We start from the raw sequence: 26773 nt of genomic DNA, 5'->3' as shown, positions 1-26773 counted from the left end.
TTCCCTGTAAGTTGGAGGACCTCCTTATAGTGTTGGATGTAGATTAATGCATATCCAGGATAAAGAAATTGCAGGTTAAGGGCCTTGCTTAAGGGCCCAACAGAGTAGAATCACTTGGGGCATTCACAGGATTTGAACCTGCAACTTTACAGTTGCTGGCACAAAGCCCTAGCCTCAGAGCCACCACTCCATTCATAAACCCCATCATGAAAAAGCCCATAGAAATCATGAAATTGATCAATGGGAAGTAGGAAAATGTCTGTGATTGATAACTCATGACTCCCACCCACTGTAGGCTTCACTGTAGGCTCTTTGCCATCAGTAATGTTACCCCTTCCTCCCATAATGCACCTCTTTTTAGGTGACTGTACAGGACCTATAGCTCTCTCACAGCACACCAGACGGTGGAAATAGCTCAGTATCACAGAAACTTAAAAAACAGAAATTTTTTAAACCTGGCCTGCACAATCAGCCACTCCAAATACTCAAGTTTTTATTTCTTGTTTTTAATTAAGATTGTTCAAGGATAACAGTAATTGCCAAAATGTATTTCATTTTCAACTAATTAAATTTATCGACAGTGCTTCAAAAATGAGGTTCCTATAGTACATCACTTACAATCACAGGCATTGTACATGGCAGACAATAAAATAACAGCAGCATTGTATTTACATTTTTTAAACACTGGTATTGATTAAACAAAAGATGGGCTGTGTGAAAGCAGTAATACTAAACACCAAAGTTGGTATTGTTCAGTAACTGTAAATGTTCAGTAGGACATTGTGTTTTTATTTTCATACACAACTTCCCCTTTTATAATAACATACTTGATGAGCTCTTGGTGTCCTCCAAACTGGTATATTAAGTGCTCCCACCTACAAAAGAGTTAAGGGTCAGGGAATCAGCATCAGTGTACAAGCCCAAAGGAAGCATCCAAGCAATTTGGCTGAGAGATACATTAGTCATTTGAATGATTTTATTGTGAGAGAAACACACATGACAGGGTGGGTTTCATTTATTCAGTATTTATTCAATTCCATATGCATCCTGGTATAGCAAATCACCCAAAGATAATTATAAGTATTTAAATGGGTGACTTTGTGGTGTGGTGAATATGATAAAGCCATCTCTGTGTAAACCATGCTATACCACCTGTGGTGTGCAGTGAAGACATTGAGAATAAGGAAAGATGAAGACACAGATATCAAGGAGGATGGACAGCATGGGGAAGATGGATAGCATGTGGAGGATGGATACCGTGTGGAGAATGGATAGCATGGCAAAGCATGGAGCATATGGGGGCCATACCGGGGGCAGTCGACAATGAGCAAGTTGGCCTCCTTGCCAGCCTCCAGTGAGCCGTGGCTGTGCGAGCGGCCCAAAGCGTATGCAGCATTTATGGTAGCGGCAGCAAGTGCCTGGTCCATGGACAGTCTCATGTTGACGCAGGCCAGATGCATGACCATGGGCTGGGGGGGAGGGAGACATTATAAAGCCATTATGGAAGCACAGCTATCACCTCACCCTCCAATAAACACAAATGCAAAGGGCCTGGTGGGGGTGTCCTTTCTTACACTTATAATATGTCACTCCTTTGTAGCCTGAAAACCCCAAGATGTGTGGAACGGACCCGACTGTCCCTAGTGCTCCTAACAAATACAGAACTCTTCGCTTAACTAAAGGGAGTCAGAGACCAATTATCTGCCCACAGAACCAGGAAGCAAGCAGAGCCGCAGATATGAAAGCAGGATTCACAGAAGTCTATTGCTTATCCAAAGCAGATGATGGTCATTAGGTTAATTAACCATGAACATTAGACTGATTAACCATGAATATTGTTTTGATGAAACAAGCATTGAAAACCTGATTCCCCAGGAAAAATACCGGTGGGGGACATCCCAAGCCAAGTCCCTAAGGCCCCCCATGTGGGATAGCAGCCCCAGCCCCAAAGAGACACTCACCATAGAGCAGCAGTAGGCATTGGGATTGAAGTCACTGCCCAGGGCCACAATGACGCCGGCATCCAGCATGTCCCTTGCTCGCGGCTGAGGGAGCCTGAGCGACAGACATAATCCCAGCCCTGTACATTATGGCTGTTACAACTAAAAAAAAGCACCTGTGTTTAATGTCTTAAATTGACATTGCCCCATTAGGGGAACTCTGCTGTGGTAATATTGTCCTAAATCATTGTGATAAATTAACTACCTCTATAAACATGTGGTTTTACAAAAAAGATCCACTGATGAGGGAATAACATTATTTTACATGTATCTTTAAAATTAATTTCTCAGTTAAGCAGAAAATACAGTGCCTAGGCTGGGCAGTGCATCACGTTGTCAATACACTTTCCCATACTGTACCTCAAGATGTAGGCTGTAGTGGGCAGCAGCACTGCAGCAGTCTTGGACTTTGCCATGGCCGCTATCCCCTCATCTGTCACCTCCTCCAGGTGGCTGATGGCCAACGCACCCAACTGTGCCCCTAGCTATGAGACACATATCAACATCATTGGGAGACGCAGAAAGTGGCTGAGGCTGCAACAGGAAGTTTGGAAAACTCCTATCATCCATCCATCTATCTATCATCTATTTTTGTGAGATTTGAACATTGAGTACTAGACATGGAGTGTGTCTCATGTAAATCCTTTATATCAGTCCATGTAGACAAAGACACTTGCAAGAACAGCATCCATGATAGAGCTGCAAAGGCAAAAACCACTGGTAAAGTAGAGGAATATCTAAAATTACATGAAGGCTCATGTAAAATTTGCAAAAAATTGTTTTATGGATGATCAGTCAAAAGTGAAACTATTTGGGAAACGTGGGTCTTGCTACATCTGGCATAAAGCTCACACCATTTTCTACACAAAGATCTTTATGCCAAAGTTACACATTGTGGAGGTACTGTAGTGTGATAGTGTGGGGATGCTTTGCTGATTCAGGACCTGGCGATTTGCCATAATTGAGACACGCATGAATTTGGCTGCCTACCAGAAGGGCAATGTCCAGTCATCTAAAGCTAAAGTACAACAGGGTTATGCAACAGAACCACAGTCCTAAGCATAAAAACAAGTCCATGTTTGAATGGCTGAAAATAAGAAAATGAAGGTTTTGGAGTTGCCTAGTCAAAGTCTTGACATTAGCCCCATTAGATGTTGTGGCAGGCCCTTAAATTAAAACAAGTCTAGAAAAGAGTGGCCCACAATTTCTCCACAGCAATGCCAGTCTCCTCTTAATGCAAGTTCTGGATTGCAGTTGCTGCTGGTAAAGGTGACACAGCCAAGAATTAAGTTTGTCAGTTACTTTGTCACATGGATGATATAGGTGTTGGTGAATTATTTTCCTTCAATAAATCAAATTATCATTTAAAAACTGTGTGTTGTGTTTACTTATGTTATCCTTTGTATTATACTGAATTTGTTTAAAAATCAGACACGATTCAGTGTTATGGATAAGCAAAACTAGAGCAAATACAGTGGTACCTCAGAACTCGAATTTAATCCGTTCAGAACTCCGGATCAAATCCTAAAAAGTTTCCCCATGAGAAATAATGGAAAACCAATGAATTGGTTCCCGGCCCCAAAAAATTACACATAAATATGTTTTTTTTTAGAATTTAAACACAAAATGAACCGGATAAAACAAGAAGAGCTAACCACATCTAAGCACATTTATCAAAACAGTAATTTGTAAAGTAAGAAAATAAATGTATCCAAACAATGTGTCCTGCCCCGATCGTCTACTCCTTCTGTGTGCCACGCCCCCTCGTTAACCCCGTGTGGAATCCCCGTGTGATCAGCTCTTTCTGGTTGTTGTCATTAGTCATCTGTATTTCGTCCACGTTTCAGTTTGTTTCCCTAGTCCGGTCATTGTATTGTCCGTCTGCGTTTTGCCTGCCTTACCTGTAATTAAACCCCGTATTCCCTGACGTCTGCGCCTTTGTCTCCGTTCCGTCCTTGCTCGGTACAACAATATTATTATAATTGAACGTATTAATGGTTTATTATTGATATAAAAATAATGAATAAGAAATCTTTATTTTTAAATGTATTTTATTATATAATAATAATTACTGTTATTGCTTATCGTTGTCTAAATGTATTTTTACAGTCTACATATATGTATTCAGCTAGTGTAAACATGCACGATGCTATCACAGCGAATGAATGGCTGAGACTGAAGCTTTACCCTTTGTTTCCGCTGAGAGACGTGCCGCGTGACTCATTTCCCCGCGTGTTATCTTAGGTTGGCGTTCACGGTTTGACTTCTGAGATTCAGATCGAGTTCTAGGTAATTTTTTTTCAAACTGGTTGGTTCAACTTTTAAGAAATTCGAGTACTAATGAGTTTGAGAATTGAGGTACCACTGTACTTTGTCACAACACTATATGTAAACCCCGCAGAGCTGCTCAGTTATGTTCTGTACATTTATTTAACTGAGCTGGGTCTACCTGGGCAGAGTTCATGGGATGCAGTTCATCTCCATGGAAGTTTAGTTGCAGGCCCATGTCCTTTCCGGCCTGGAGAATGGTCCGGGTGGAGTGAAGGTCAAACACGCCCTTCTCACAGAATACGTCAATGTTGTCCACTTGGAGCTCACCCTTTGTCATTTTCTCCTGCAGCCGAGGGAGCTGGATGTGCACAATGTCTTCCACGGCCTCTGCCGGGGTCTTCCCCCTGCCGCAGAAATGGCACAATGGTACTACTGTAAACATGCAATTTTCTTCAAGATTAATAAAGTATCTATCTATCAATCTATCTATCTATCTATCTATGTCTTTGAGATGTTTTGTCAGGGAAAATTAATTCTTAAAAACAAGCCATGTGTAATGTCAACACCACAAAATGCATTTTTAAGTTGCATCCAGCTCGTTTGAAGTACCTGGGCACAGCGTGTGCTCCACAGTAGGTGGAAGAGATGCAAATGGGAGATGCCAAGCGAGCCCTCTCAATCACCGCCAGCATCTTCATCTCTGTCTCCAGGTCCAGCCCATAGCCGCTCTTACACTCCACCAGGGTGGTTCCGGTCCGAAGCATACGAGTCAGCCGCCGTGTCAGGTCCACCAGCAGCTGCTCCTCGGAAGCCCGGCGAGTGTGTTCCACAGTGAAGTGGATCCCACCTCCAGCCTGGTGGACCTCCATGTAGGTGGCTCCTGCCAGCTGTGGGAAGGCCCAAATCACATACCCATACAACATAATCTAAACTTTGCCACTGGTGTTGTCCTTTACTGTTATAACTGAGATCTTCTGGGATGAGAACTTAAATGTGGCATCTGGCTCTGTCACACCCTGCTCATCCGATCCTCCTGGGTGCCACGCCCCCTCATTAACCTCGTGTGGAATCCCCGTGTCATCAGCTGTTTCCAGTTGTTTTTCATTAGTCCTGTGTGTTTAAGTCTGCGTCAGAGTATGTTACCCTAGTCTTGTCATTGAAGTCGCTACTTGTACGTGTTGCCTCATGTGCCTCGCTGTTTTCGCTTAATAAATCCCGATTCTCCGTCTCTCTGCTCCTGTTTCCCCGCAAGCGATGTGACATAATGACAGAACTCCAAAAGCAGATGCACAGAAGAGGAATACCTCACTCTACTGGCTAAGATCATCTACTGGCTAAGGCGAACTGAGGTCCAGGATGACCCCGAGGCTCGGACTTTAGCCAACCGGAGCAAGGACATCCTGGAAGAGATGTCCCTGCCCGGGATGTGTACCTAGCTGAAGAGGTATGTGAAATCCTGTGGCGCCTGAGAAGCGGGGTGATCGAGGGCAAGCAAAATCGGAAAAAACTGAAGATGGAAAAAGACGCCAGAGGTCTTCCTAGGGGCCGTCTCTGTCTCTGCTGCCTGCCCTGCTGCATGTCGGGATTCTGAACCCGGCGGTGTTCGCGTCTGAGCGATCGCCTGAAGCCGGCTTTACTACCGCTTCGCTGACAACGTTGGCAGCTCGCCCCTTTCTGGGGACGCGTCTGGCTGTTACAAGGGCCAGGTTTGTTTGGGATGCCATCACGCGGGTCCCCAAGATTCAAAAAAAGGCGGCGGCCGAGGTGTAATCCCCAGCTCTGGCCACTGAGGTTCCTGCTCAGCCCCTTTGGGGTTCTCTCCAGCTCCTGCTGAGGGTCCCTCCTGCTCTGGCCTCGCGGTCGCCTGGCCATTGCCGCAGCGGCTTCCACTTTTCGCCTGCTAGGTTTCCCTTCGGCTCCCTGGTGCCCCCCGCAGTCTGCTTCCTTGCCCCCTGTGTTTGCTCCCCATCCCTCTGTGTCACATTTGTTCACCCCTGGTCCCTTTGTTCCTCCAGTTGGTGTTCCCCCTGTGTCTCCTCTTTTGGTGCCCCTCTTGCTTTTCTTGTTTGTCTGTCTTGGTTATTGCCCTTGTGTCTGGTCTGTGTGTCGGTTCTGTTCCCTGTACCCCGTTAATGTTCTTGCTTTTGTTTTCCAGGTCTCGTGTCCCCAGTCTGGTCCCTTTGCTCCCCTTGCGCACGCCCGGTGTACACGCCTTTGGGGGGGGGGGTCACACCCTGCTCGTCTGATCCTCCTGTGTGCCATGCCCCCTCGTTAACCTCGTGTGGAATCCCCGTGTCAGCTGTTTTCAGGTGTATTTAAGTCCGCGTCAGAGTATGTTTCCTTAGTCCGATCTAAGTGTGCCTCGCAGTTTTCCCTATATAAGTCCCGCTTCCAGATTCTTCGTCTCCCTGCTCCTGCTTCCCCGCACCCGATGTGACCGGTTCATACTTCCCTTGGAGCTGGGAGAAATATACCCGTAAACTTTAGAGTGCTTTTGACTGTTATTCCTGATCCTTGTCACACATTAAAAAAAAAAATCAACTCTTAAAATATTCAGCATTTACTCATTTAGTTATGATATAGGATCCACCCCCACCCAAAAAAGACAATTCATTTCAATGAAGTGTTCTCATTCGTTTCTATTACAATCAGACCCCCTAGTGAAGACTTTACTTTACTTCCCCCCCCGTTTATATAAATCTCAGAATTTTAATAAAGCATCGCTATTTTATTCAAATTAATGGGTTAGGTTTAAGTTTCAACACTGGTAGGAACCAAAACAGCTCTGAATCGCCCGTCCCATCCCACAACATTGGTAGGGACGTGTTCCTACCATCCATAAAAAAAACCACCACCTTGATTCAAATTAATGTTACATGTATGATGGAGGACGCCAGTGCCAGTGGAATGCATAAATGAAAGCTCATAGCCATTCGAATGAAATTGTCTGATACTCTGGTTTCTCGGTCTACCTTCATGGCGAATTCATGAACTCTGTCCCCTGCCCACACAGGGTGAGTGTGGACATCGATCAGTCCTGAAAGTAAATACATGTGCAATCAGATCTAGCCATTGTCAGGGAATACAAAGACCATAATCTACTTATCAATGCGTCCAAACCCGACTGTTTCCCAGCTTCTGTGTGTCAGGATACATGCCTGGTATGACAACCATGCCGGAGGCATCAATAACGGTGTCAAAAGATGCCCCTTTATACCGAGCGTCGATCGCGTCCACAGGGCCCACCGCTTTCAGCAGCCCATCGCTGGAATTGCAGGTAACTGGGGTTGGTATAGAATAATCCAAAAAATACATCCCCTCTACTACATTTTGCAGAGTATACATCTATAAAGGTTTCAAATTATAACCTTGCTTTAGAGAACAAATGCGGCATACCCAAAAGTACATAAATTAATAATCCCCCCCCCCCAAATAAATAACATAACATAAAATTAATCAATTTCTTCGATCTTTTCTCTTGCCACGAATATGCTGTTATTTCACTCAGCGTGTTACGATAGATTAAAACTGTAACATGCACACCGACACTACACGGAGGATTCAAATAAACAAAATAAAGCAGTGAAAGATTCAGAAGAATGAACATAGTTCTCTTACTTCCCGATAATCAAACTTCCATTCTCGACTACGGGCAATTTTTGCATTCCATCTTTGGTTAGAAATCTCTCTCCACCGTTGCAAACTAAGACTACTTGCTTCGCATTTTTAACAAAAAGACGAAAATCATTTTCATGTTTAACAGACATGGCTTGGCTTTTGAGATTTTAGTATGTAACTGATCGATGCCCGGCTAGATGAAGCCGACTGCTCGTTTTCCACTTATGCACTGGACTTTGAAGTGGGCGGGCCTTTGAGAGATTTTCATTTTGACCAACTGATCAAATTCCCTAAAAAAGCGGCATTTTGGTTTTACAAAAAAAAAAACAAAAAACAAAAAAAAACATCTCTTTATGAATAACAGTACTACTTCAATACAGCAACTAAATCTACTATTTTTCTATCAACTATTTCCAAGAGCAGATATAACATGAGCGACTGCCAAATTTTGAAATAAACTATAAACGAATGCAAATCCCTGTGGGTAAAGACCGGAGATTGAGTAAGTGAAGCGAAAGTTATACTATCCGAACGGTATCCGAATGTCTATTTCGAAATGAGCGGTGGGTAGATTAATGAGGCCGCTAAAATATACTTACAGTGCCATCACTGGGCCATTATGAAATCGGAAGCATAACTATATGGTGCAAGCCTAGTGCATAGTTACTTTTTTGAATGATATATATTGAGTTACACTTTGATTCGCCCATTTGTTCAAGCACGGTGCAGGTACATTTTCTTTTACTTTCACAGATACCGTTCATTCTTTCCTATGGCACGCACATATATAAATTAACTTTCCTCGGAAACAAAGATAATTCAGGAGCCCTGGGCAACTGCCTATTCTGCCTATAGCTAAGGGTCGCCCTGTATACAGGTAAGAGCACAGGGTCAGCCATTTATCTGGTATCACTGGAGCAACAATTATATGATTACTCTGCTGTGAACAGGATTCAAACCGGCGACCTACAGGAATGTATACTGTCCAAATGAGCCCAATGGACACATTCCTTCTCTCTAAATAAAATCAGGTGAGGTGTACAGGTAACACTTTTATCTTGCCAGCAATGACAAAAACTTTTAGTTTAATAAGTCTTTTTTATTGTTTCATGACAATGGATCCATTGTTTACATCTGCAACAGTATGCTAGACAGTCCTGTCTCAGCAGGACCATGCATTACTGTTTACCACAAACGTAGCAGGGAAGATCTTAGACTAATAGAAAGACAAGGCATTCTGACTGGAAGTCAGTTCTAACTTAAGGTGCTACACTGATAATATAATGTGTTTGACAATAACAACACTTGAACAAAGCAAGTAATTGTGAAGCTACTCCATCCATCCTGTCTCATAATAATCTTCTCTTTATTGGGATATGCAGAAGTCACTGCAAACAGCAGGTTCATACAAATATTTTCAGTCTCATCTCAGCTTTTCTAAAATACAATTTTCCATTGAAAAACAAACATGGTATTTGCTAAGAATATCAACTCTAAAACTACTTTGATTCCAAAATTAACCATTAAGAATGATTCAGAATCCGTGAGGTTTCACATGATTCAGCTGATGTTTCCTTAACCTTCCCAATGATTTATACTCCCTTCCACAGGTATCACAATCATACGGTTTCTCTCTTGTGTGAATTAGCTCATGCCTCTTTAAGTGTCCCAACCTCCGGAAACTTCTCCCACAGTAAGTACAGCTTTAGGGCTTTCCCCACTATGCTCTCGTTCATGTGCCTTAAAGCTCCCTAACTGTCGGTAGCGTTTCCCACAAAGATTGCAGGTACAGTATATGGAGTTTCTCCTGTGTGGATTCGCATGTGTACTGTTAAGTTTCCCTGAACAATGAAACGTTTCCCACACTCACTACAAGAGTGCGGTTTCTCGCCTGTGTGAATTCGCTGATGTTCTTTTAAGTTTCTCAGTCGGATGAAACTCTTTCCACATTCGACACAGGTGTGTGGTTTCACTCCTGAGTGCAGAAGCAGGTGCTCCTTAACACTCTCTGGCTGTCGGTATCCCTTCCCGCAGACCGCACAGACATGTGGTCTCTCCTCCGTGTGGGTCCGCTGGTGTGCTTTTAGGTGCTCAACTTTACGAAAATTCTTACCACACTCTATACAGGAGTATGGTTTCTCACCAGTGTGAATTCTACTGTGAGTCTTTAAGTTACTCAAGAAAGTAAATGCTTTTCCACAGTCAGTGCAAACATATGGCTTTTCTCCTGTGTGAACTCTCTCATGTTTTCTTAAACTGTTTAATAAACTGAAACCCTTTCCACATGCAGCACAGAGGTGCTCCTTCTCTCTGGTATGAATGAAACGATGCACTTTCAATTTGTGTGGAGTAGCAAAGCATTTTCCACACTCACTACACTGATATTTTTTCAGGACTGTTTGTATTTCCTGCACCGTGTCTGGATTTTCTATTGATACATTTCTTTTAACAACACACCAATTTTCCACACTGTAATGTTCACTGAAATTCCCAGCTCATATTACAGTTAGAAGTGATTTCTTGTCTGATTCTATCTTTACTGTGTCTGAAGCAGAATGAAGATTGTCAGGCTCTATTTTCACAATATCCTTTTCATCAGAACCCATTTTTACTTCCACAGCAGTGTACTCATAATACTCATCATCACTGATGTCCTCAGTCTCAGACTTTGACAGAGTAAAAAAATCCAGAGACCTTATCTTTGGGAAGTGTCATTATCTCTGTGAAGAATTTGCTAGGCTCCTGGTCAGCAAAATCTTCCATGGAATCCCATGCATGACAATCTGTTTTAATTTGGGAGGATTTAAAAATGGGTAAAACATCCTGGTCTGCAGGGGTGAAGGACTACATCTTAGACTGATTGGAAAGACATGCAAACTTTAGTCTAATGTGTCTGTAGCTACTGGTCTGGTGTAGTGACCCTCAGACAGCCTCTGTTACACAGATGACATTTAAGACTCTCAGCCATCCCAGCTGCTCAGAGGGAATCTAGGAAAGAGATTGAAACGTGATGGTTTAAAACAGGAATGCAGACTGGGTGCAGAATTTAAATTTCCCTAAATTACTTGCAATCTTAAATTAGCAATGGTTATCTTTTTGTTTGTTTGAAAAATCTAAATGCATTCCACATTAACAGTATTTCACTCTATTTGAATAGTTTTTTTCAGAATCAGTAACACTTCACAATTTTTTTCAAAATTTTTCAAATTGAACAAGTAGCTAAAATATTAATTAAAACTATGGCAAAATTATACCAAAAAGGACCACTCCCCTTGCCTTACATCAACCCTTGAATAACAAAATTAAATAACATGATTAGTATGAAGTCTGTACCACTAAGCAAAAGACAGACAACCTGTTGTCCACCTTTTACCAGTTTCAAAATAGTATGGGAGTGAAAAATTCCTAACTCAAGTTCAATTTAGACACCTGTAAAATCCGCTGAGTTTAGCAAATTCATGATAAAACAAATATTCAATGCCTAATTAATATCTTCAAATATAAACGTCCATCACCAAAAATGTCTCAGTTGCCTTCTACAAGATAAGGCAAAACTAAAAAAATAAGACGAACAATGCCTTAAATCAGTGCCGTGAGCTTACCTTCAACGTAGTTATCAGTAGTTGCTAAATATGTTTCTATTTTTCTGAGGGAGGGGGGTGTGTGTCTACTGTCTAGTGTCTACCCGATACGTCACGAACTAGTCCGGAAGGTTTATGACGCACATCCGGTTCCGGCGCAGATATTTTGCGTAGTCCATATTTACAAAATACGCCCATCAGCCGGTGTGCACATTTTTAGCGAAATGAACAATTCAGGTTTTATTGCATGTATTTCTATTTTTCCGTAGGCCTTCGAGAAATCAGAAGTTCCTTAAATTTGATAAAGTTTACCATATGTTGTTTTTGCTGAACTGATTTTATTTAGTAAGTTTGCCGAGCCCGTGGGCTTTGTTATTTACTGTTTGTACACTGGATTTTTGTTGTGAATATTAAAAGTAATTTTCCCTCTGAACATTTCGAACTGACCGTTTTTTCAACTGTGAAGTAAGCAGCACAGACCTGGGTACATTACGGATTGAGATTTAATAATAAAATAATTAATGCTGCGAGATTTATGAAGTATTATAGATCGGGTGGGGCAGCTCTGCTGCCTCTAGGGCAGTGGTTCCCAACCTTTTTTAACTCACGGCCCACACAGCCAAACACGTATGTTTCCGCGGCCCACTGCAAAAGAATTTAAACGATCCCGCTTTTTGTGTCGGGTTAACTAAGTACTCGGAAGCAAGGCTGTTAATTGTCTTTATTGAATAAACTGGTAATGTATTGAATAAACAGAAAATATACATAACGGATCAGCAAGCCCCCACAGGCTCGGGTTGACATTTCGAAAACGGGAAAACGAAATCCAGGCAGAGGTCGGATTTGTTTCCAACTTAACCAAGTGCCGTCGTAGTTTGATTGGTTTTAAAGCTTCATTTGACAGTATTTCTGAGCACACAACACAGAGCGGTAGCTGCTCGTTCTCTGCTCCAACATATGTGAAACCTAGCGCTAGGTAGTCGCTACTATATTTTCTTCGTTTAGGTTTATTTTGAGGCTTTTCAGTGTCAGGCTTACTTGTTGCTGAAGAAACGTCTGTATTTTTTCTTTTCAGCGATCCTGTTGTCAACCATTTATCCATTTTTAAATCTGCTTCAGCATGTTTGAATCAAAACTATTTTAGATAGTCTAGGTATGTCACAAAATATTTCAAAGTTGTTGGATTTTTACAAAAATAGTACCTTGATAGCTTGATAAGACCTTTCCAATGATACCAAGAACTTCTTTCTGTGATGAATGGCAAGAAAGTTATAGGATATTTTGTAACGCCAATTAAGGCTTTTTAACGTCCACTTAGTAACAGATAAAACAATGGAGAACCATATTTGACTTTGTGACCTGTTTATGGTGTTCAGAAAAATGAGCATAACTCTGTTATTGTTTATCAGATTTTAATAAACTAGGTATCATTAGAAAGCTTATTCCTTGCCTAACAGTCTCAGATACACTGAAAATAAAACAAATAATTATTTAATTTATTTGTCTGTCAATTAATACTCACCGGAGAATGTATGTAGTGAATAATACAAAGAATGTCTTTTCAAAGAGTCCACAGCATCAAATTAAAAAGTACTTTGTGTTATCATTATAATCCATTCAATAATAATACATTTGAAAAGCATTGTCCATAGTAAAGTATCAAAAGGTACAGGTAAATATGCAGTATGTGCCCGTAAAGAACTGTCTGATCTCCGGGAGTTGAAGAAAAGAAGTCTTTGAGATGGTGCCTTGCTATGCCAGCCCGTGCTGGTTGTGGAGGATTACGTTTTCTCTTCATGTTAAAGGTAACTGCAAAGACAATATGCAACTATTTCTAGTCTTTCCAACCCATTCAAAATTACCAATCATCTGTGTTACAAAAGCAAGCGATGGGTATCTACTCCATTTTATTACAAGAATATATATTCATAAACACATATAACCTAATTTAAAAGCCTTCACATCATTTTAAAACTGTAAATTCCATGCTGAAAATCATGCTATTTTCGGCTCTTGCTGCACTGTTCACCACAAAACATGACCGGCTCTCGCGGCGGATCCAAAAAAGTGAACTGCTGATCGATACATTTTGCTCAAAATACGCCTAAATACAATAAACTAACTAAGAAATATAATTATCATAATTTGAAGAATAATTCTGCTTACGTTTATTGTCCCAACGAAGGTTTTAACGAGTGAAATTTTCGGTAAGATCGGGAGGAAATTTCGAAGTTATCAGAAAGTCAGATTACCGTGTTTTGAATGGAAATCCCCAGATGAAGGTGTGTTTTACGTTATCAGAACGGGTTACTCTAATAGACACAAAAATAACACAACAAAAAGGCAAAAACTATTGGGATACCCTGGTGCTCTGTGGAATGGCGACCAAATTGAAAACGAGGCTGCCTGCCAAAGCCCCTATGGCGCAGAACTGGTGATTGTGACATACCTAGATAGTCTAAGTTGGCGGGTTGTTATTAAACCAATCAGCGAGCTCGAATAGTGAACGCATAGTAACAGTTTATTGTTTAATTTCTCATTATTTAATTATATATCAAATTATGATTTATTTGATTTTGACTAGACATTTTTTATTATATTAACAATATTACAATTTCTATTAATAATAATTGGCGGTCCCCCTGCAATACCGTCGCGGTAGGGGGCCGCGGCCCACAGGTTGAAAACCACTGCTCTAGGGATATGCGTTCCCACCCTTGCTTTTCGTTTGTGGAGTTAGCATGTTCTCCTTGTGTTGCACAGATTTTTTCTGCAGTCAAAGAAGATGAATCTGGGTGAAGTCGGCCATAGCGTGTGTACCCTGCAATGCACTGGTATAGTGCCAGAATTGTACTGCCAGCTTTTCTCTTGGTTATATGGAATAGGCTCCAGGTTCACCGTGGAGAGTTTGACAGATATAGTTGCATGAGTTTCAGACTAAATTGAATTCAAATAAAACTAAAATTAATGGTAATAATTAAGTCACGTCTTTCTTAATTGATTCTAAAATACATGACCTCTTTTCACTGAAGGTAAATTTCCTTTTAGATCTGTTGTAATTGTGTAGACTCAGCAAAGAAACTTTTTGGTTACTTATTGTAAATGACCTTAATTCATAGGAAAAACAAAGCCTGATATAATAACTAGTAGTTTGAAAGAGATGCCAGGCCCACTCACAGTCTTACATATGAAATGATGCTTAAATGATCTTAAAATAAGATCAGTCCTGGTATGTAACAGCACACAGGTCATTCTTTCAGAACCCCCTGGAAAATAAGATCAATAGATAGCTACACCAATGTACAATTTCTCTTTCGTGTCCCGGGAGGGAGTACAAGACAGACTTACATACTGGATGGCATGAGCATTTCAAGCTATTGAAAAGATCAGGGGCTAAGTCAAGTTTATCTGGGGCTTGACTTTTTTTTTTTAAAAGGAAGGTTAGCTTCGGGGCTAGACTTAAAATACTTGGGGCTACAGCCTGAAGTGATTGGACCTGCCACACCACAGAACACTTGGTGAGGTTTAAAGCTATGTAACTGCAAAAGCTATATTAAATGAAGAGCAATCAGAGACAGAATCGGCAGGCAAGATTGTGGTCGGGATAGGGGGCGTGAGGTCGAGAAAGCCAGGTGGGTCTGTCCAACAAAGAAGGCATGAGACAGGGGTTTATACATGGTGGGGATCCGGGGAGTCAAGACAGGAACAGGAGCAGGAACACATTGGGGAGGCTGGGTCAGGGCTGCACAGAGGACAAGAGAGAATCACTCAGTACGTCACATGGAATCAGCAATTCCTCACACTGAAGTGGCGAGGGGCAAGCTCCTTATGTGGTCATCCCCAGGTACATCGGATCTCCGCTGATCAGCTTGTGAGTTTATGAGGGGGATGTGACAGGACCCAATGATGCCCATGCTGGATAGGATGCCAGTCAATCACAGGTAACTTACATACACACATTATGTCAGAATCAGAGATGTCAGTAGCCTCTGCATGTCTTTAGACTACAGGAGGATGCACACCTGAAATGGGGCAGAAGATATAAATATTACACACAGAGTTGAGGTGGGACTCAAACCCCCAGCCCTGAATGTGAGCCACAGCATCACACCATAGTAATTATAGACATCTTTATAAGCATCTTTGTGCCAATATTCCTTTAACACCAAACACACACATTACAAAAATGTTTATCTTATTGAGGAAGCGTATTTGTATGTATGTGTGATCAAGTAAGGAGATATACATCCTGTATACTAAGTGTGCTTACTGACCAAGGGTATATTCATAGTTGGCCCGTGATTTTCATACCCAGCACCGTACCATCGCCACTGGAGCTGGAAAATGGGACACAACATGACATTTACCTTATCTGAATTATCGCATTTCTCTGGTTCAATGGACATTTTAATCTGTTATTTAAGACTGCCTTTGTCATTGGGGTTCACTATTCTCAGGCTATGTTTTTTTTTGGTTGGATAACTGCGTAATACATGTGCATTCCTCTTCTGAATGACTTGACACAGTGCTCTCTGGCTTCACAATATATCTGACTGATGTCATTCATTGGCCTGGCTCCTAAAGTCATAGTAAGATTTGCACATTACATATGCTTTCCAATCATATTGTTTGAAAATTATACAATCATTCTACCCTGCTGAAACAAATTGAATTTGGACCATGGAAGTGAGTGGGAGCAGCCAGCCCAGGCCATAGCCCCACCTTGGGTATACATACACACTATTGTACTTCTGGGGGTGTGTATCTGATCAACAAGAAAGTAAGGGTACCCTGGAAGAGCAGGAAATAAATGTCTGGTTCACTGTTAAGGCTCCATACCCCAAAGGCTTTAGTGACTCCTGTTTGACTTTAATTTTCAGGTCAATCACACTAGAAACTCATGTCATGTGACTGCTTTCTTAGCTAAACATGACAAGATTAGTTTGCTTTTTAACTTAAGGACCTTTTTGTGGTTTGATTATTTTAGTGATTGTCCACTGACCTCCAATGAATGTACATGATCTTTTTTTGTGAACTTGGCTTAGTCCTTTTGTTTTACTAATAACATAATGGTAGCCACTGCCAAAATGGAGTCTGCCAGCAGGGGGAGATATTGAACAGCAGGCCTGTTGTAGTTTGGCTAGCACTTCAGCATAAGAGTTCATCCTCAAGTTTCTGTAGCTGTGAAGTTTAAACGCTGCCGCAGTATGAAGTCTTCAGGGGACACTTTACTTACAGTGCAGGTAAAGAGAGTGATAAACAACCAGAGGTATTCAATGAGAGAGGTTGGGCTGGAAAATAGTCATGTCTGTATTATCATGGAACTAGTTATTACATGAAGGCCTCATACTTGCTGAATGTGATGCAGAAGCATAGAAAAGCTTAGGGAAGAAGATGCGTAAAATGTTGAGGCTTTTATATCTATTCTGTACATCTAAGTCTGTAGATAATTAACAGTACAGTTGGAAACGCAACTCAGCAGCTGAAAGATTTGTCATTCAGCCAGGGGCTCACCATAAACCCAGGCCATGGCATGGCCTCAAACAGAAGGCACATGGTGCTCATGGTGTAGGAGTCGAACAGTTGGAAGATGTACATCCCGTCTTGTGGAGGAGAGACAGGCACCAGCATGGCACATGAATGTTTGTCTCCATATCTAGTAGAAAGTGGTCTCAGAAGCCTGTGACTAATGCTGGGGACTATGGTACTCTCTACTAGCAAGCTTACCATTTCCTCCTCATAGACAGCAAACTTTGATCTTCTTGTACAATTCCTTACAAACTTGTTATGTAGCTATGATGTCAGTGAGCGATTTATAGCATCTGCACCATGCTTATCATGCAATTCATGTTTCATACGCAGTTGAGAAAGAGACCAGCACCCAAGTAAATGACAATTGCAGTTCCCTGAGGCAAACCATGCCTTCCATATTTTCTTATAATTTGGTTTTTGCTCATGTGCTAAATGACTCCTTTTCCTAGAGAGACTGAAAGCCAGACTTACAGGCCTCTGCAGTGGCCAGCTGTAATCCCCCCTCCCTTTTGGATTGATGCCCTGTATTTCCAGCTGTCGCTAATCTTATTTGTAATGGCATATTTCAGATCTGTCTGGGCCACTCCAGAGGGATTGTTTTAGTGAGAACACATGTACATGCTTTAGTCCAATAAACACCAGTAGACAGATAAGTGTTTGTTTTGTGGAAACCTCAAGCTGACACTTTGCATTGGTTCCATTGCTATTGGGATGCTGCTGTTTCTACTCAGGGTCTGTTTGTTGTGTCAGATCTGGTCAAGTCAGTGGAGTGATAGCTGATTCAACCACCTCGGAGATGGGCATGTTCTGCTTATAAGACATGAAACACAACACGAAGAAGATGGCGAGGCTAGCAATAAAGGTGGTACCCAATTTAGAGAGAGTCCTTGTTAAAAAAACATTATGAAAATAATGGAATTATGGATCTTGGATCATGCTACAGAGAGGAATGTAGAGTCACAATGCATGGGGTGTGGTTTTGTGGGTCAGGACATTGTGCTTATGATCAGAAAAATGCTGGGTCAAATCCCATGGTAATGTTATTGTTGAGCCCTTGAGAATTTTGCACACTCTGGTGAAGAGAGGAACTGAGCTGTGAACTGAACACCATTTGGTGGTGAGTTGGATCTGATGCTGGGGGAGGATGCCAGATAGACATGGTAGACCCAAACACATAGTAAAGGTGGGAGCATTTGACGGAGGTCCCTGTCTATAAGATCTTTAACTCACACCTCTGGCAAAACTCCTCTTGCATCCCAAGGGGACATAGAGCCTGAATGGGCCATGTTCCGACTCCAATGCTGAGGTGGCTGTGCAGAGCTGTGGCTGTAAGGTTGTTGGTGCCTGTTGTGGAGGCAATCCCCGGACCCTGTGATGTTCCTCACTAGCTTTGAGTAGTTACTGAAAGAGTAAAATTGCGAATACAAGTGGCAGAAATGAGTTTCCTCCGCAGGGTGACTAGGCTCAGCCTTAGAGGTAGGGTGAGGAGCTTGGACATTCGGGAATGGCTCAAAGTAGAGCCACTGCTCATCTGCAATGAAAGGAGCCAGTTGAGGTAGTTCGGGCATCTATCTATTATGACAGCTCCCTGGGGAGGTTTTTTGAGCATGTCCCACTAGAAGGAGGCCCTGGGGCAGACTTCGAACATCCTGGAGAGATTAAATCTCACGGCTGGCCTGGGAATGCCTTGGTATTACAGGTAGGTGCTGTGGTCCCTGTCTTCTGTTTGTTGGTGTGCCCCTTGGTGTTCCTCCATTGTTCCATTGTTTGGTGTTCGGTTCTGTGTTTCTGTCTTTGGTGTCTCTGTGTCTGTCCGCGTTCCCTGTGGTTTGCCGCTTATCGTCTTAGTTGTCTTTCTTCTGCCTGTTCTGTGTGTCCGTGGCTTGTGTTTCCCTAGGTTTCTCCATGTCCCCGGTCTCACCCTTCACTCCCCTTTGGGGGGGGGGGTCCTGTCCTGCCCTGATCTACTTCCGTTTGCCATGCCCCCTCGTTAATCTCGTATGGAATCCCCATGTTTACCAGCTGTTTCTTCTTGCTGTCATTAGTTCAATGTATTTAAGTCCATGTTAAGTTTGTTTCCCCAGTCCGGTCATTGAAGTCTAATTTTATGTTGCCATATACAGTATGTTGCTAAACTTCCAACCTCTGGTGTAAATGGAATGCAGCATTAGTACCCGCCCCCCATTCCTTGACATGTATACTCCAGGTAAAAATCTCAAATTATTTATGATGTACCTTCAAAATGCAGTACAAAGCATCCTTAATGCTTACTGTATACCAACCATTATAATGCATTATGAAGGTATCTGTCATGCATTATGATGAAGTTTTACAGACCATTTTAACCAACCCCCTTTTACTGACTACTGGAGGAAAGCAGTATAACACAGGGAGAGCATGCAAGTCCAACACACAGAGCAGGGGTGGGATTCGCACAAATGACCCGAAGGCTCAAGTACTACCAGCGTACCTCCTTCAGAAGAATGTGACTTGTTGAACCCCATCAAGTTGTTCTGCCATGGCTACGTATGGTCAGATATGTACAACGGGAGGCTCAAATGGGATATGTGTTCCACCTAGAATATTGTGTGCAGGTTTGGTCACCATACCTTAAGAAGGACATTGCTGCCTTAGAAAAGGTGCAACGGAGGGCTACGAGGATGATTCCTGGTCTTAGAGGAATGTCTTATGAGGAGAGGTTAGCTGAGCTGAATCTGTTTAACCTTGAGCAAAGGAGACTAAGGGGGGACATGATCCAGGTCTATAAGATTCTAACAGGTCTGGATGCTGTTCAGACAAATGGTTATTTCAATATTAGTTTAAATACTAGAACTCGTGGCCATAAGTGGAAATTAGCGGGAGAACATTTTAAAACAAATTTGAGGAAGCACTTCTTTACACAGCGTGTAGTTATTGTATGGAATAGTCTTCCTGCTAGTGTAGCGGAAGCTAAAACCCTGGGTTCCTTTAAATCAGAGCTAGATAATATTTTAACAACTCTGAGCTATTAGTTAAGTTCTCCCCAAACGAGCTTGATGGGCCGAATGGCCTCCTCTCGTTTGTAAATTTCTTATGTTCTTATGTTGCGTGTGTGTGATGGGTGCACTGCAGATGCCTTGGTATTGTGTGTAGCCTTGAGTGGGAATTGTTTACTGACTCTGCCAACCCTCCAGGTAAGGTTACAGTGACTGTGATGTGATACGTGCTGGCTGAGGTCCCAGTAGGGTTTGTCGCCTTCTAGGGGTAAAGGGTTAAACCTGATCCCCAGTATAGCTGACGGTATAGACCAGGGGTGGGCAATCTTATCCACAAAGGGCCACTGTGTGTCTAGGTTTGTGGGATAACCTTTAGGTCAGCTGTTCAATCCCAGGTGTGAGGACTCTTCAGCCAATCAGTCCTCTAATTAGTAACTTAATTTGGGAGTTGCCAAGAAAGCCCTTTGCAGATAAAATTGCCCACCCCTGGCATTGACAGTTACATTTGTCATTTCAGACACAGGTGTTAGAGAAGCAATGAAATAATATCAACAATAATAGCAATCTTGTTCTTAACTTCTTAACCTTCTTAAATGTCAAATGTACAGCATTTGCTACTTGTATCGCACCTGCAACTTCAGGCTCATCTTCATTCAGCCTGCAGCTTCAGTAATAGCCATGTCAAATCTGCAGCTTCAGCTCACCATTATAATAAAATAACACCAGTAAAACCATTAAGATTTTAAACATTTCTGCACTTTATTGCACAGGGTCATTTCCATCCTTCACAAACTGCTGGAATCCAATGCATGAAGCAGCTTGGATGCTTTGTTCCTAATAGTCATCATGGAAAGGGTATTCCGGGTGATCACTCCACCTGCAGAGCACAGCAATGCCTTTAATAATAGCAGAAATGGGGGCAGGCTCACAAGTAACCAATCAATCAGCCAATGTGTTTTAACAAGTGCTGTACATTCATCCATATGGAATCATGGAGACCCTGGATCCTGAAAGTGAGATCTAAGGCCTCGTTCCCACCACCGCAGTGCTAGTGCTAGTGCCAGACGTTTTCCCAATCTGGCACTTGATCCACACATTTCCACTGCAAAATAATGGCCCAAAATAATGCAGGCTGATTCTCAAAAGGCACCAAGCGAGAACCAGTCCAACACTGGCACCAGCACCAGCTCCGTGTTGGTGGAAACGAGGTACAAGAAATGCAATATCCTTTGGTATTAATAGGAAGGTGTGTTACAGAATGGGAAAATGAGGTGCTTTGACAGGAAATGGGCAGGACCAGAGCAACATTGTATGATTTGGTCAGGTTCACTCACATGAGGAGCTCCACAAAGCGGATGTTTTTGTTGAGGCCTTCAATGGCTCTCATCTCCTCCTCAGTGAGAGAGAAGTCAAATATCTGTAAAGAGAGAATGCCCAATGGTGCAGTTCAGTTATGGAACCTGTGTCTGCGAGGCCCACAGTTATGTGTCTGTGCTTGGTTTTGTAGGTATGAACAGGAGCCATGTAATATATTTTTGTTTGCTCAAACCATCCTGAAGCAAAGCAGCTGAAAGGAGGTAGCCTTTAACATGAAGTTGCCCCCCTCAGACTAACCTGGAAGTTTGCCCTGATACGTTGGTGATTGAAACTTTTGGGAATGACCACCACACCACGCTGCATGTTGAATCGCAGGGCCACCTGGGCTGTCGACTTCCTGTACTTCCTGCTGATGTAAACCAGGAGCTCATCCTCCAGTAGAGGGGGACACTTTAGATTGACCCTGGTATGGAAAAAGAGAAGTTACCCCTTTTTATACAGTCTTTGATCACCTAGATAAAAATGCGTTGTCCCGGCCAATGCCACCATCATCATCACAGTCATTAAAATGAAGAAGGGATTTTGGTACCACGAGGCATCTCTAGAAGTCCCTAGGGGGCTGTATCCCACAATGATGATGTCATTCTGGCGACAGTATTCCAGTAGCTTGGGCTGAGTGAAGTACGGGTGACACTCCACCTGTAGCAAGGCACCCAAACCCAAATTTACACCCATATTCGTCTGCATCTGATTTCATTGTTTCCTGCACAAATGGATCTTATAAGTGATAAGAATCAACAAAGACATTATGTTGTGGTTACCCAGCAACGCCATCAACATATAAATGGGTTATGTTTATACCTGGTTAGATACAGGCCTGTGTTTGAGGCCTGGTTTGTTCAGGATCAGCTCCAACTGTCTACGGTTGAAGTTGGACACTCCAAGGGATTTTGTCAGTCCTGCATCTTTGCAGGCTTCCAGGGCCTGTTGGGTGGTAAGATCCACACTTATCTGGCTGGTGTGTAACTAAATCTATATGAGTATCCCTTTTGTATTATAAAGTATATGCAGGCAGGGCTGGTTGAAGCTCATTTGGGGATGGTGGTGTCAGTTGTAGAGCTTGGTGAAGGGAAGTAGCTTATGTTGTCAATAGGATTGGCCAGTCCTATATATGGATACTTGTTTTGTATTATATATTATACAGATAAATGAGTATTCCTTTTATATTAGGTGTATATTCATATACATGAGGGTTCCCTTTTCCAGTATACTGTGTTGTAGATGTATGTCTGCTGGTAGTACACTGACCCCAACAGGACACTCTGATATTGCTCACCTCCCATGTCGCACATAGGTCAGTTTCATGGTAAATATACTTTCCATTCTCGTCTTTGGGGTAAAACGTGTCTCCGGGCTGTGGATGCAACAGACATTTCCTTGTTCAGCACTGACAAAAAACAGCACCATTCCAGGGTCAGCTTGTAAGTAACATCTGCAGTTCGGCGAACTTTTTATGAGTGAAGGCAAAGGTGTTCAATTTAGGCACATTTAGAAAGAACAGACCTACATACAATGCTATGAGGATTATACCCAGTCCTGCTATTGTGTGAGTTTCCAGAGAATCAGTTTATAAACAGAAGGAGGACATTTGAATAATAAGAATCTCTTGTAGGGTTACACGTGATTTGATCCCTTAAATGCTCACATTTTGCATAGCGGAATATCACACCTGAACACAGCAGTCCACTGCGAAATACCCTCAATACTAAGTTAGCCCAGTAAGCCAACATGCTCTGTTTTGGAAGAACTCATTTTCAAAAAGTGATAACATTTCAGATGTTGAATGCTACAGAAAAGCTCTAACACTGAAAGAAAATCTTTCGCAGCATTTTAAAATTATTATTATATTAGGTTTGGTTTGGCAATTGATTATATTTTAAGTGGTCTGCTCATAATCCTATTATTACCCATAATTCCTGATATTTTTAATATGCGAGGTTTTAATGGTAACGCATCGATCTGGTTATAGCTGAGCCATGTGTATGTACCTTAAAGGCTGTGGGGAGTTCGATAATGTAAAGATCCACATAGTCCAGCTGCAGGGCTTTTAGGGTCCTTTCCAGGGCAGGTCTCACTAGCTCCGGGGGGTGGAAGGTGTTCCACAGCTATGACCAAGTAAAATATGTATATGACTATCAGCCTGAGCGAACTGACTCATTTTAGCTTATGTAGGAGCAAAAACAATCACAGACAAACCTTCCCACAGTAGAAGACGTCCTCTCGTCGAACCGTGCCGTCTGCGATTTTCTCACGTATCGCCTGACCGACCTCATGCTCGTTGAAGTACACCAGGGCGCCATCGAAGTGTCTGTATCCGACATCAATGGCTGTCTTTACCGCCTCACAAGCCGTTCCTTTGGGCGTCTGTCAGAAAAAGCATTCATCATCGACGCTAACTGAGCACAATGACATGTCAGAAAGGCATGTCAAATTCAAAGGGTGGCATGTGGCTCAGTCGGTTAGGCCTCTGTAACTGTGGTCGCAAAGTTGCTGGCTTGAGCTCTGGCAAAACATTCACATCACTGGAGGGCCTGTAACTAAAGCCCCCCCCCCCACCCCCCAAAAGCTCCAGGGGTGGCAAATAAATGACCTGACCCAGCACTTGGACCCCAACCTTTGCTCTCGACTGTATATGTGTTTATGGCTCAGAGGAGTGCATGATAGGATATGCAAACAGAAAAATTCCAATGAATTTGTGCAAATGGCAAATATCAGATAATTTCAGATTTAAAGTGACTGTTCAGAAGTGAGTATAGAATTTTGAGGAGCCAGAGCAGACAGTATAGTTATGATATTACTCCATCTGGAGTCAGAAAACACACTTAACTGATTGAATTTTTAGTGCTGTATATTTTTCATTTCCATTAAAGCACATTACATTGTTATTTCTCTTGGAATATAGAATGACAACCACTCTTTACTTTCACTGCCATCAAGAGATAGACAATGTGTAAACAGTATTTGTACCTGAATAAAGCAGTTTTTCCATAACTTTCTTCATCAAAAATACAATGACAGCCACATTCACATGAAGATTAGGCTACTTACAACTCACTTCTGACATCTTAGGGTGTCTGCGCCGAATCACCGTCTACAACTGACACCACTTCTAGGCAATGTTAATGGAACTATTCAGTAATGCTTTACATTAACTGCACCTTTATTATTGTTATTATTATCATTATTATTAACTGCACCTTCATTTACCATTCATTATGCATTCATAGAATGTTTAGTGCGCTTTCATCATGCATTCATAAAACATAGAACATTTATAAGCAACATGTAAGTATATCCTTACATACCTTATCATCTTCAATACACATTAATATTGAACATTATATGATTATATGATTATAATGTTTGCTATTAACATAATGTTTGTTAATAATATGTGGAGCTGTTCATGGTATGTTAGGATGTCATGGTACACTTACATGCCGCTTCTGAATGTTCTATAAATTAATTGCCAAATTAGGTGCATTGAAAGTTCTATGAATTCATTATAAAGGCATTGTGAAGGTGCACTTAATGTAAGCATTACCAACTATTCAAACTATTGCAGTTATTCATGCATTTTCAGGAACTGCTTACCCAGTACTGGAACACAGTGAATATTACAATCAAAAGTTGAAAATCACTGAACAAGTAAACTGAAGAATGAGATTAAAAAGGCAAATGCAAATAATAAAAACAAAAATATCTTACTGTGCGGGGGTCTCCATAGGTTCCCAGGCCTATAAGTGGGATTTTATTCCCATCACTCAGAGGAATACTGTGACTCTCAGGGGTTAAATTCATCTTCTACAATGAGCATGATGCAGCGCGTCCCTAGTTCAAAAGTCCATCGCTGGGGAGAGGACGAGGGCAGGAAAGAGAGAGAGATTTAATTGGAGAAACGAGCTGTTGTGTGACTACAAATTGAAATGCCGTGTCTCTGCTCTTAAATGTGTATTGTTCTTCTTAATTACATACCCAAAGCTCTTTGTTTTCTATGTATCACAACTTTTTATCATGCTCTTTGGTATATTTGTGTGCTGTTTTTTTTTCTTTTTTACAGAACTGCCATTCATCCCTGTATATTGCTTCCAACTTGGAGGAATAGAGGATGGATCTTCAATGTCAACAGCTGCGAAGTTTAATAAGTGATGTATTCCCTTACCTTTGATCTGGGAATATACTTCCTGTACTATTTTCTTTATGGGTCACAGTTGAAAACAGCCTGAGGTGATTAATCAGGACTAATTTCTTGTTGTTCTTTTGAGAATAGAAAATGAGTCAGATACCAAAAGTACACAAAAGTACACCCATGCCAAACACTAAAAAAAAACACTAAAAAAGCACATTTCATACTCAGTTGTAATTCAAAGTGCTTTACATAAATGTAGTTAAAAACATTTTAAAAACTAATGAACATATTTTTAATATTTATATGCCTGCATCAAGCAGAGTCTCCATCCAGCCACCCCTCCAAATACTAGGCACACCTATAGTTCATTAACCAAATTAATTTGGAGTGATTTATAGTACACGATCCTTCTGAAATATTGAGTTATCCACCGACCTGAGTGTTTGTCTCATGATCTGGTTTCCGTGTGTGGCTCCTGCTGCGCTGGTTCTATCGAGTTTTGTCTTTCTTGTGATTTGGATTTGTTTATTCCACACTATCTGTATCGACATTGTGCTTTACTTCACAAAGTGATGTGACTTCAGGGCCTACCTGTGTCCACTCCCAAGATCATTTGCGACACCACACAACTAATAACCAACGTTGAGGCACAATGGCCAGGATCTGTGTGTGATTCAAGGATTTTCGGGGAATGTACATTGTACATACAAAAGGTATGTATTCACTTTTTAATGACAGAACAAATTGAAATATATATTCCCCTGTGATTATAGGATGGTTGTGATGGTCTCCTTAGGCCCAGAGGGTATGACAATAAGCATGTTCTAGGCCTGGTACCAGTGTCTACATGGGCTCTAGGTCTTCCCAGGAAGAGAATAGGAATGTGAATATTCATCAATCTCTTTTACAGCCTGAGCCATAAGAAGAACAAACCTTCCACCATGCAGACCTGCACAGGAATAGCCCTCAGGGACATCATCACAAATAAGCATTTTTCTGAGCAACTGCCACTGCAATAAATAAAATGAAGACAAATTGACCACAGTGCCCACAAATATAAATGACACACCTTCAATTTATTGATCTTTTCACAACAATTAGGAACCTTCCCTCTTAACAACCACTCACTGGTGTTACAATCTGGAGTTCGCATTTCTGCGTTTGATAAGGTCCAGATGGACCTTGTACTGGACATTCACAGGCAGCTAGGAATATAGCATTTTGGCATCCCTGACTCACTGGGTGTCATACTTTCACTTCTACACAGGACATTAAGGGTCACCTAAGCTC

At 41.8% G+C, this 26773-nt stretch overlaps 2 protein-coding genes across 3 annotated transcripts; both read right to left on the bottom strand.

Annotated features, from left to right (window-relative positions):
* Positions 1–485: 485 nt before the first annotated feature.
* amdhd1 (amidohydrolase domain containing 1) lies at positions 486–11591 on the bottom strand. Of its 2 annotated transcripts, XM_023840484.2 has the most exons (9): positions 7890–8464; positions 7430–7536; positions 7244–7308; positions 4881–5158; positions 4450–4675; positions 2361–2485; positions 1962–2055; positions 1309–1469; positions 486–875 (listed from the first exon to the last, which is right to left on the bottom strand). In XM_023840484.2, exons 1-9 carry the CDS (start codon positions 8036–8038, stop codon positions 770–772), a joined length of 1311 nt encoding a protein of 436 aa, XP_023696252.1. In that variant the 5' UTR covers positions 8039–8464; the 3' UTR covers positions 486–769. The 2 variants fall into 2 exon arrangements, with proteins under 2 accessions (XP_023696252.1, XP_072566391.1); XM_072710290.1 differs by lacking the exons at positions 7244–7308; positions 7430–7536; positions 7890–8464 and adding exons at positions 10584–10877; positions 11492–11591.
* A 9120-nt stretch (positions 11592–20711) lies between these two features.
* On the bottom strand, positions 20712–25467 carry LOC111858589 (aldo-keto reductase family 1 member D1). The gene is made up of 10 exons (XM_023840487.1): positions 25330–25467; positions 25063–25204; positions 23551–23718; positions 23343–23459; positions 22631–22708; positions 22156–22278; positions 21884–21993; positions 21592–21757; positions 21312–21394; positions 20712–20854 (listed from the first exon to the last, which is right to left on the bottom strand). The coding sequence occupies exons 2-10, from the start codon at positions 25153–25155 to the stop codon at positions 20812–20814; spliced, it is 981 nt and encodes a 326-aa protein (XP_023696255.1). The 5' UTR covers positions 25156–25204; positions 25330–25467; the 3' UTR covers positions 20712–20811.
* Positions 25468–26773: the final 1306 nt, after the last annotated feature.

Source organism: Paramormyrops kingsleyae, chromosome 3 (assembly GCF_048594095.1).
Source record: "Paramormyrops kingsleyae isolate MSU_618 chromosome 3, PKINGS_0.4, whole genome shotgun sequence".
Lineage (NCBI taxonomy): Eukaryota > Metazoa > Chordata > Actinopteri > Osteoglossiformes > Mormyridae > Paramormyrops > Paramormyrops kingsleyae.
The sequence above is the reverse complement of the archived record's forward strand: the minus strand, read 5'-3'. Positions and strand labels throughout refer to the sequence as shown.